General features: G+C 39.5%; 1 protein-coding gene across 1 annotated transcript in view; it reads right to left on the bottom strand.

Moving 5' to 3' along the window:
* The window catches only part of Muc19 (mucin 19, oligomeric), a 171,016-nt gene that overhangs the window by 72,752 nt on the left and 86,244 nt on the right, over positions 1 to 12,020 (bottom strand). The window contains exons 58-65 of the mRNA XM_076555688.1: positions 11,927 to 12,013; positions 8,579 to 8,665; positions 6,378 to 6,432; positions 5,213 to 5,299; positions 4,913 to 4,993; positions 4,144 to 4,215; positions 3,688 to 3,762; positions 129 to 215 (exon numbers count right to left, since the gene is read on the bottom strand). Of these exons, the coding sequence (XP_076411803.1) occupies positions 129 to 215; positions 3,688 to 3,762; positions 4,144 to 4,215; positions 4,913 to 4,993; positions 5,213 to 5,299; positions 6,378 to 6,432; positions 8,579 to 8,665; positions 11,927 to 12,013 (631 nt within the window). The remainder of the gene's footprint in view (positions 1 to 128; positions 216 to 3,687; positions 3,763 to 4,143; positions 4,216 to 4,912; positions 4,994 to 5,212; positions 5,300 to 6,377; positions 6,433 to 8,578; positions 8,666 to 11,926; positions 12,014 to 12,020) is intronic.

Genomic DNA, 12,020 nt, shown 5'->3' with positions numbered 1-12,020 from the left:
CATTCTTGCATTGCCTGCTCTGCCCTGAATTATACTCACACATACAGATCAAATTTCCAGACCATCACCTGAGGCATCATGGGAATGAATGAGCTGCTAAGAGATCTCCAAAGATAAAGGATTCATACCTGAACCTGGGGCTCCAGTCCTTGCAGGTAGAGCTGTGCTGCCCCCTGCCTCTCCAGAGGTGGATGCAGAAGTTGCCACAGGTGTGCCTGTTGATTATCATGGTTAAAAAAAAAATGAGTAAAAAAAATTAAAGGGAGTTTATTCTGAAAAATAAAAATTGAAATAGTCATTTGCTTCCTGTTATAAAACGGAAGTCTCAATAGCAACTTAATTCTGAAGGGATATCAATTTAATAAGTTACTGATCTGCTTAAATATTCATTAATTAGAAAACAAAATAATTATGGAGGTAAGTCAAATTTGTCATTGAAGAATGTTGATGATTTTAGAACTGATTTAAGACCCTGTGAGCATCTTTGTCCTCCAGACTATTCTCCATCATAATTTTAGACTCACGTGTCTCATGACTTTTAATTTTATTATAATTAAGAAGATGATGGAGATCATGGAGTTCCCCTATTATTTAATAAATAATATATGCTTAAAATGATACTAGACACGAAATAAATTCTTATCAATATACATCCAATCTTCTGCAAACTTGGCATGGGACTCATTATCATTTGGACATCTCTGGGCATATCTCTGGGGATACTAATGGAGAAGGAAAGTCCAATGTATAGGTAGGTGACAACCAATGAGTTGTGATATCTCCATGTGCTCCTCCTTTTGTTCCTATGGTTACATATAACAACAGTTTCAAAATCACCAGCCCCTCATTTGTCACCTGAGGACTCACAGCCTTGTAATATACATGCCATTCATGCATTTCCATAAAAGTAAATGGAGATTGACAGCCCTCCATTTGACCTCTGAAAACTCATAGCCTCCTCTTTTACTTACTTGGTTTTCTGCTAGCAGAGGCAGGAGATAGACTGGAGGCTTGAAGGATGGTTGTATGGCCTGAGGATGTCACTGTGCTCCCTACAACAGGAAAGCATGCATGTTGGAGACTCATATGATTCCAGACATCCTTATCTCTAGGAATGGACTTGAAGGATAAAACACGAGAAGACACATTCTTCACCACATCCAATGCCATGAATTTCACTCACACAAACAGGTTAATTTTCCAGATCATCTCCCAAGGCAGCATGGGAATGGATGAGGGGCTGAGACATCTCTAAAGGCAAAAGAGTCTTACCTGAACCTGGGGCTCCAGTATCTGCAGGTAGAGGGGTGCTGCTTTCCTCCCCTCCTGAGGTGGATCCAGATGATGTGCCAGGTGTGCCTGAATTTTATTGTGGAAAAAGGATAAATAAGAAAATTGATAGGGATATTATATTAAGAAGAACCAAAACAGCTTTTTACCCACTTATGATGTGAAAGTGTTTACCCTTATGAACTTTAATGTCAAAGTCTTTCTCAGAGAAACAAATATTTTGACAAAATACTAATTTCTCAAAGGAAATCAAATAATCTGGGTGTTGAAATTTAAATAACTCCAGACAACCCCATTTATATGAATGGACTTGAGTAAAAAAACATGAGAAAATATATTCTTGCATTGCCTGCTCTGCCTTGAATTTTACTCATACAAACATATCAAATTTCCAGACCATCACCTGAAGAGGCCTGGGAATGGATGAGCAGCTGAGACATCTCCAAAGGCTAAAGATTTTTACCTGATGCTGAGGCTCCAGTTCTTGCAGGTAGAGCAGTGCTGCTCCCTGCTCCTCCAGAGGTGGATGCAGAAGTTGCCCCAGGTGTTACTGTTGATTATCATAGTTTAAAAAAAAAGTAAGAAAAATTAGAGTTTTTTCTTAAAAATAAGAATTGAAATAGCCATTTTACTCCTTAAAAATAAATGTGTCTGCTTTATAAAAAAAAATAAGTTCACTGTTAATTTCTTTCTCAAAGGGATTCCATCAATTTGACAACATGCTGATTTGGTTAAATATTCATTGATTAGAAAACATAATAATTACAGAGGTAAGCCAAATTCCTCAAGAAGAATTGCAGATGATTTTAGAAATGGCTTAAGACTATGTAAGAATCTTGTTCACCTGACTGCTCTCCACCATACGTTTAGGCTCACATGTCTCCATAACTGTTAATTTTATAAAATATATGAAAGTGTAGGACACCTTGGAGACTTCCTATTTTTTAGCAATTAATATGTGGTTAAAATGAAACTAGACACAAAATAAATTCTTGTCAATATACATTGAATCTTCTGCAAATGTGGCATAGGACTAGTTGTCATTGGGAATACATATCTGGGCCTATCAATGAGGATATTAAGAGAGAAAGAAAGACCAATGTATAGGTAGGTGACAACCAATGGGTTGTCATATCTCCATGTGCCCCTCCTCTAGTTTCTAAGGGAACAGAAATGTTTCTTAAGGTCACAGATAATAATGGCCTCAGAAGCCTCCCAAAGCATTTCAGAGTTGACCTCATGTCATGAAGTTCTACACTCTGCTCCTTCATCACCTTTCCTTCAACTAATGATCACAAACAGTTCTGGACAACACTAGCATGAGTCCCTGACACAGACCACCATTGAAATCTTATCTTGCCTGCTGGGCTTCCAGAGGTGACTTCTGTGCCTTGGGTGACAGGTGTGGCCTCCCTGTCTGGTCTTGTGGTAACTCCCACAGACTGTCCAGCTGTGCCTGCAAAGCAAAGGAGCCATGCTGGAAACACTGACTAGTCCTCAGAAGGGAGACATGGAGAGGTTCAATTCTATACCTCACTAGGTGAACAAGTCTGTGCTTTGCCCAGTAGCCTACCCCTTTCATCTCTACCCACCAAATTGCTACTAATGAAGTTCCTGCTCTAACTGACCCGAGTTCAATTGAATTTTAACACAGCTAGTGGGTCCCCTGGGTGCTCTGATTCCCCTGTCACTTGTGGATTCAGCAGGGAACAAGGTGCCCAGACACAAATGACATTTATATTTTTCTTAGAAAAAAATGACACAACAAAAAGTCTGGCCAGGAATTTGTATTCTGTCCAACTGTTGGATAAGTTCCCATGAGTTGTTATGTTGTCCTTTTAGCCTAGAGCAGACCCTGGACCCAATATCTGCCTCCCCAAACCCATAGTCTAACCTCTCATTGGCTCTTAATGTTCTGTGGCACAACAGTAATTTGACAAATTTCAAAAGTGTGCTAAATAGCTACTCTCTAAAACACAAGAGTTTTCACCTCCTCCTAGGAAAACACCCAGTGTTGATATGTTCCTTTAGAGACTGGATACTCTGGAAATGTGCCTGAGCATGAGGCTTTTGCTGCATCTCTGCCTCCTCTGTTGAGTCTGTCTATCCTTCTACTTGGAAGGTAGAATGACATGCCAGTTTTATATGATGAGAAGGAATAAGTCCAGTGATTTTTCTATTCAATCATGTCTACCCTTTACCCCAGTGTCACGTTATCAAATGCCTTGGCTTTCTGCCCTAGGGAGGAGAAAGAAACAAAATGATATTGTTCTCCATTTAACTTTAGTCCTCAAATGTCCATCTAAAGTTTGGACTTTGACTTAAAATGAGCTGGGTTGTGGTGAGGCAATCCATTTTGTAAAAACCCATGACATCTTCACATCAGCATGTACTTACTTGACTTGTCTGAAGGCTGAGTCGATTCACTGCTTGGGGCACCAGATGTTTCCCCAGCTGATGGTACAGTAGGCTCTTTCAAAATGAACAATAATTTACTATAAGGATTTTGATTCAGATGTATAGATCTGAATGCAAATGCTTTCAATTATTTTTCTTAAATTCCATCATTCTCTATCTCCCTATTTTCATTAAGCAATCACAAAATCTGTCAAAAACTAATATATCCTCAGAGAACTCACTGTCTTATTGGGTGTGAATGAACTTGTACACATCGACTAGTTTGACATTAAAACACTGGAGTTCTATGTCATAGCTCTTTAACCTCATGGGAGCCCAGTGTAGAACCTTTATGAGATGGGTCTCTTCATCTACCTACTTTCAGTTTATTTAATAAAAATCTCTCTGCATCTTTGTCAAAAGCATGAGCCTGTCCTGGACACAGCCTCCACTCACCTGCACTGACTTCAGATGGGGTCTGCTCACTGCTTGGGGATCTAGTTGTTCCCGCTGATGATCCAGTGGTTACTTAAAAAAAAAACACACAATATCAAGAATGTGAGCAGCTCTAGAACACACTGCTCTGTGTTATTGAAAGTCTTCATTAATTTATGAGTAGTTCCTATTGCTGCTTCAATCTTTGTTAATTTCATATGATATGAAGGAAGCTTTGCTAGGCTCTTTTATTTGTTTGTAAATATGATTCTCTACTTTCTTTTTATTCATCTATTTGAATCCAGTACTCATATGCTTATTGAAACCAACTGAGTCTTTCAGATTTATTTCTGCTTGTGTGCTGATTCATATATGAAAACACATCTAATAACCATGAAAAAGAAGACATTTGGAATGTTTCTACTTGACACTAACTTAGAGTCAGGATAGAAATCCTTAGCCCTCATGACTCATTGTCCAAAAGTCCCAAGGAAGGAATCAGAGCTATCATTGCCCCAAAGAACAAATTGGCAACCTAATTACAGAACAAGATAAGAGAAACATCACTTAATGCAGTCTTCTTTCAGATGCTAGCTCATTTCTCTAAATATACAAGGAATTCTTGCATTTCCCTTTGAATAAATGGTTATATAACCAGCCTCAAACTAGTCACCTGAGGACGTATAGCCTTGTCATACACATGCCATGCTTACATTTCTATATAAATTAAGGGAAATTAACAACCCTCCATTTGACACATGAGAAGTCATAGCCTTCTCTCTTTTCTTACCAGCTGGGCTGCTGGCAGAAGCTGTGGATTGACTGGAGGCCTGAGCGACAGTAGTGTGTTCTGAGGATGTCACTGCGCTCTCTAGGAAAGGAAAACATGCATGTTGTAGACTCATATGATTCCAGACATCCTTATTTATATGAATGGATTTATGGGATAAAACATGAAAGACACATTCTTCTACCACATCCAGTGGCATGAATTTTACTCATACATACAGTCAATTTTCTACACCATCTCTTGAGGTTGCACAGGAATGGATGAGCAGCTGAGACATCTCCAAAGGCTAAAGATTCTTACCTGATGCTGGGGCTCCAGTTCTTGCAGGTAGAGCAGTGATGCTCCCTGCGCCTCCAGAGGTGGATGCAGAAGTTGCCCCAGGTGTGCCTGTTGATTATCATGGTTAAAAAAAAAAGTGAGTAAGTAAAAATAAAGTGAGGTTTTTCTTAAAATAAATTTGAAACAATAATTTTTCCTCCTAAAAAATGAATGTCTACACTCTTACAAAAAGTTCATTATCAAATTCTTTCTCAAGGGAATCCATTACCTGACAACATATGGATTTGGTGAAATATTCATTAATTAGAAAACATAATTTGTCAAGGAGTAATATTGATGATTTTAGAACTTACTTAAAACCATGTAAGCATCTTTGCCCACCTGGCTGCTCTCTACCTCACTTTTAGACTCACATGTCTCATGACTGTTAATTTCATTAAAATTAAGAAAATGAATGAGATCATGGAACCTCTTATTATTTAGCAAATAAGGTATGCTTAAAATGATACTAGAAATAAAGTAAATCCTTCGCAATATACATGGAATCTTCTGCAAACATGGCATGGGACTGGTTATCATATGGACCTCATCTCTGGGCATATCTCAAGGAATATTAACAGAGAAGGAATGACCAATGAATGGGTAGGTAGCAACCAATGAGCTGTGCTAGCTGAATGTGCTCATCCTCTTGTTTCTATGGAAACAGAATATTTCTTAAGGTCACAGAAAGCAACAGCCTCAGTATGGACCCAAAGCATTTCACAGTTGACCTCATCTCATGCAGTCCTATATTTCAGTCCTTCATTGCCTTTCAGGTGGTCCCTGACACAGACCACCACTGAGATCTTATCTTGCCTGCTGGGCTTCCAGTGGTGACTTCTGTGCCTTGGGTGACAGGTGTGGCCTCCCTGTCTGCTCTTGTGGTAACTCCCACAGACTGTCCTGTTGTGTCTGCAAAGCAAAAGTGCCATGCTGGAAACATTTACTAGTCCTCAGAAGGGAGACATGGAGAGGTTCAATTCTATATCTCACTAGGTGAACAGGTCTGCACTTTGCCCAGCAACCTACATGTTTCCTCTCTACCCACAGAATTGCTACTAATGAAGGTCCTGCTCTAATAGACTCAAGTTTCCTTGGAATTTAGCACTGCTGCTGGGTCCCCTGGGTGTGCTGTCTGCTCTGTCACTTGTGGGCTCAGCAGGGGCTAAGGATCCTGAGACACGAATGACATTATTATTTTCCTTAGGAATAATGACACGAGAAAAAAGTCTGGACAGGAAATCTTATGCTGCCCAACTGTTGAACATGTTCCCATAAGTTGTTATGCTGTCCTTGTAACTTAGAGCAGACCCAGACTCCAACATGAGCCTCTGCCTCCTCAGAATCTAACCTCTCATTTGCTCTGATGGGTCTTTTGCAAAACAGTAATATGACAAATTTCCAAAGTGTGTTAGGCAAATACTTTCCCAAAACCAGAGCTTTATCTCTCTCCTAGGACAAGACCCGCTGTCCAGGCATTCCTTTAGAGATTGATTACTTTGGAAATGTGCCTGCGCATGAGTCTTTTCACTCAACTCTGTGTCTTATCTGAAGTCTGTCTGTCCTTCTACTTGGAAGGTGGAACACCATCCAGTTTAATTTGATGAAGAGGAATGAGTTCAGTGACATTTTCTGTTCAATCATGTCTACCCTTTGATCCTAATGTAATGTTATAAAGAGACTTGTCTTACTGCCCCCAGGGAGGAGAAAGCCTCTTAAAAATGACATTGCTCTCTCTTTTAATTTAGTTCTCAAATGTGAATCTAAACTTTCTAATTTGATTTATGTAAGCTCGGTAATAGTAAGGTGATCCTTTGTCAAAATCCATGTCTTCCTCATATCAGCCTATACTCAATTGACTTGTCTTAATACAGGTTCAAATCACTGCTTGAGGATCCAGATGTTTCCCCAGCTGATAGTGTAGTAGGTCCTTCAATTGTGAACAATAATTGATTATCAGGATGTATGATATATAGATCCAGATGCTAATGCTTTCAATAATCTTCCTTATATTCCTTCAATCTCTCTTATTTCCACCTTTTCGACAAGCTATCACAAGTACTTCGATGACCCAGACCATCCTTCAGAGAACTCACTGACATTTTGGATATGAGGGAACTTGTACATATTGACTTGTTTGACATTAAGACACTGGAGTTCTTTATCATAGCTCAGCATCCTCATCACAGTTTAGTAGATTCTTTATGTAATGTTTCTTCCTAGAATGCTATATTCAACTCATTTCTTAAAAATCTCTCCCTCCATCTTCAGCCACAACATCAGCCTCTCCAGTTGTACACAACAACAGCCTCATCTCACTTGTACTGACTTCAGATGGGGTCTGCTCACTGCTTGGGGATCTAGTTGTTCCTACTGATGATGCAGTCATTGCTTTCAAAGAAACACAATGTCATAACTATGAAGCAGCAGTAGACCACACTGATCTATGATGACCAGTGTCTTCACTAGTTTATATAGTTCCTAATGCTGCCTTAATCTTTGTAAATTTCATATGATATGGAGGAAGCTTTGCTGGGCTTTGTTGATTCTGCATGAAAATATGGTTGTCTACCTCTTTTTTATTCATCTATTTGAATCTAGTACTCATAGGCTTTTTGAAACCAACTGGATCTTTCAGATATATTTCTGCCTATTAGCTTCCTATATGAAAACACATAAAATAACCATGTAAAGAGGATATTAAGAATTTTTCTACTTCAGGCTAAGTTAGAGTCATGATAGTAACCCTCATGACTCAGTGTCCAAAATTACCAAGGAAAAAATCAGGGCCACTATTGCCCAAAAACATGTTAGCAGTGTACTTTGGAATAAGAGAAACATCAACTAATGAAGTCCTCATTCTAATGCTGGCTCATTTCTCTAAATATACAAGGAATTCCTGCATTGCCCTTTGAATAAATGGTGATACAACCAGCCCCTCACTTGTCACATGAAGACTCATAGCCTTGTAACATACATGCCATTCTTACATTTCTATATAAATGTAGGGAATATAACGACTCTCCATTTGACCTCTGAGAACTCATAGCCTCCTCTCTTTCCTCACCTGCTTTGCTGCTGGCAGAAGCTGTGGATTGACTGGAGGCCTGAGGGACAGTAGTGTGTCCTGAGGATGTCACTGTGCTCTCTAGGACAGGAAAACATGCATGTTGGAGACTCATATGATTCCAGACATCCTTATTTATATGAATGGACTTGCAGGATAAAACACGAGAAGACACATTCTCCCACCACACCACACATACAGGTCATTTTCCAGACCATCTCCTGAGGCTCCATAGGAATAGATGAGTAGCTAAGACATCTCTGAAGGCTAAAGAGTCTTACCTGATGCTGGGGCTCCAGTACTTGCAGGTAGAGAGGTGCTACCCCCTGCTCCTCCAGAAGTGGATGCAGAAGTTGCCACAGGTGTATCTGTTGTTTATCATGGTTAAAAAAATGAGTAAGAAAAATTAAAGGGAGGTTTTGCTGAAAACAAAGAATTGAAATAACCATTTTTTTCTTCTTACAAAATGAATGTCTCTACTCTTATAAAATGTTCAGTGTCAATTTCTTTCTCAGGAGAATCCATTACCTGACAACATACTGATTTGGGGAAATATTCATTAATTTGAAAACATAATAATTATAGAGGTAATTCAAATTTGTCATGGAGGAATGTTGATGATTTTAGAACTGACTTAAGACCCTATGGGCATCATTCCCCACCTGACTGCTCTGTACCATACTTTTAGCCTCACATGTCTCATGATGATCAATTTTATTAAAAATATGAAAATGAATGAGATCGTGGGGTCCTACTTTTATTTAGGAAATAATGTATGCTTAAAATACTAGACATAATATTAAATCTTTTCAATATCCACTAAATCTTCTGCAGACGTGGCATGGGACTGGTTATCATTTGGACCTTGTATCTGGGCATATCTCAGGGGATACTAACAGAGAAGAAAAGCCCAATGTAAAGGTAGGTGACAAACAATAATTTCTCATATCTCCATGTGTCCCTCCTTTTGTTTTTATGGAAACAGGAATGTTTCTTAAGGTCACAGATAACAATGGGCTCAGAAGACTCAAAGCATTTCAGAGTTAACTTCATGTCATGAAGTTCTCCACTCTGCTCCTTCATCACCTTTCCTTCAACTAATGATCACAAACAGTTCTGGACAACACTGGCATGAGTCCCTGACACAGACCACCATTGAGGTCTTATCTTGCCTGCTGGGCTTCCAGTGTTGACTTCTGTGCCTTGGGTGACAGGTGTGGCCTCCCTGTCTGTTCTTGTGGTAACTCCCACAGATTGTGCTGTTGTTCAGGCAAAGCAAAGGATCCATGCTGGAAACACTTACTAGTCCTCAGAGGGGAGACAAGGAGAGGTTCAATCCTATACCTCACTAGGTGAACAAGTCTGTGCTTTGCCCAGGAGCCTGCCTGTATCACATCTACAGACTGAGTTGCTACTAATGAATTTCCTGCTCTAAATGACCTGAGGTTCCTTGAATTTTAACAGGGCTAGTGGCTCCCGTGGGTGTTTAGATTCCCCTGTCACTTGTGGGTTCAGCCGGGACTAAGGTTCCCAGATAGAAATGACATCTAAAAAAAAAGACACAACAAAAAGTCTGGCCAGGAATTTGTATTCTGTCCAATTGTTGGATAAGTTCCCATGAGTTGTTATGTTGTCCTTTTAGCCTAGAGCAGACCCTGGACCCAATATCTGCCTCACCAACCCCAGAGTCTAACCTCTCATTGGCTCTCAATGTTCTGTGGCAAAACAGTAATTTGACAAATTTCAGAAGTGTGCTAAAAGCTACTCTCTAAAACACGAGAGTTTTCACCTCCTCCTAGGAAAAAACCCAGTGTTGATATGTTCCTTTAGAGATTGGATACTCTGGAAATGTGACTGGGCATTAGGCTTTTGCTGATTTTCTGCCTCCTCTGTTGAGTCTGTCTGTCCTTCTACTTGGAAGGTAGAATGACATCACAGTTTTATATGATGGGAAAAAATAATCTAGTGATTTTTCTATTCAATCAGGTCTATACTTTGAACTGAGTGTCATGTTATCAAATGCCTTGGCTTACCTCACTAGGGAGGAAAAAGCCTCAAAATGATATTGTTCTCCATTTAACTTAAGTCCTCAAATGTCCATCTAAAGTTTGCACTTTAATTTAAAATGAGCTGGGTTGTGGTAAGGTGATCCATTTTGTAAAAACCCATGACATCCTCACATCAGCGTGTACTTACTTGACTTGTCTGAAGGCTGGGTCGATTCACTGCTTGGGGCACCAGATGTTTCCATAGCTGATGGTACAGTAGGCCCTTTAAAGATGAACAATAACTTACTATCAGGATGTTTGATTCAGATGTATAAATCTGAATGCTAAAGCTTTCAATTATTTTTCTTAAATTCCATCATTCTCTATGTCCCTATTTTCATTAAACAATCACAAAATCTTTCATGAACTAATATATCCTCAGAGAACTCACTGACCTATTGGGTGTGAATGAACTTGTACACATTGACTAGTTTGACATTAAGCACTGGAGTTCTGTCATAGCTCTGCAACTACATGAGAGCCCAGTGTAGGACCTTTATGAGATGGATCTCTTCAGCCTCCTATTTTCAGTTTATTTCTTAAAAATCTCTCTGCATCTTTGTCAAAAGCATGAGCCTGTCCTGGACACAGCCGCAACTCACCTGTACTGACTTCAGATGGGGTCTGTTCACTGCTTGGGGATCTAGTTGTTCCCGCTGATGATCCAGTGGTTACTGTCAAAGAAACACAATGTCAAGAATGTGAGCAGCTCTAGACAACACTGCTCTGTGTTATTGAAAGTCTTCATTAATTTTAGGTATATTTTCTGTTGCTGCTTCAATCTTTGTAAATTTCATATGATATGGAGGAAGTTTTGCTAGGCTTTTTGATTTGCTTAAAAATTGTCTAATTTCTTTTTAATCATGTATTTGAATCCAGTACTCATATGCTTATTGAAACCAACTGTGTCTTTCAGATATATTTCTGCCTGTGTGCTGATTCTTATATGAAAACACATTTAATAACCACAAAAAAGATGATACTCAGAATGTTTCTACTTGATGCTAACTTAGAGTCAGGATAGTAATCCTTAGCCCTCATGACTCGGTGTCCTAAAGTGCCAAGGAAAGATTCAGGGCCATCATTGCCCCAAAGTACACATTAGCAACCTAATTACAGGATAAGATAAGAGGAACATCAGATAATGCTGCCCTCTTTCTGATGCTAACTTTCTTCTTCTAAATATAGAAGAAATTTCTGTATTCTCATTTGAATAAATTGTGGTATCACCAACCCATCATTTGAAACTAGAGAACACATAGCCTCCTCTCATTCTTTACCTATTTGGCTGCTGGCAGAACCTGTGGATTGACTGGAGGCCTGACGGACAGTAGTGTGTCCTGAGGATGTGACTGTGCTCTCTAGGACAGGAAAACACGCATGTTGGAGACTAATATGTTTCCAGATAACCTTATTTATATGAATGGACTTATGGGATAAAACATGAAAGACACATTCTTTCACCACATCTAGTGGCATGAATTTCACTCACACATACAAGTCAGTTTTCTAGACAATCTTCTGAGGCTGCATGGGAAAGGATGAGCAGCTAAAACATCTCCAAAGGCTCAAGAGTCTTACCTGATGCTGTGGCTCCAGTACTTGCAGGTAGAGCAGTGCTGCTCCCTGCCCCTCCAGAGGTGGATGTAGAAGTTGTCTCAGATGTGCCTGTTGA

Source organism: Peromyscus maniculatus, chromosome 20 (assembly GCF_049852395.1).
Source record: "Peromyscus maniculatus bairdii isolate BWxNUB_F1_BW_parent chromosome 20, HU_Pman_BW_mat_3.1, whole genome shotgun sequence".
NCBI lineage: Eukaryota > Metazoa > Chordata > Mammalia > Rodentia > Cricetidae > Peromyscus > Peromyscus maniculatus.
The sequence above is the reverse complement of the archived record's forward strand: the minus strand, read 5'-3'. Positions and strand labels throughout refer to the sequence as shown.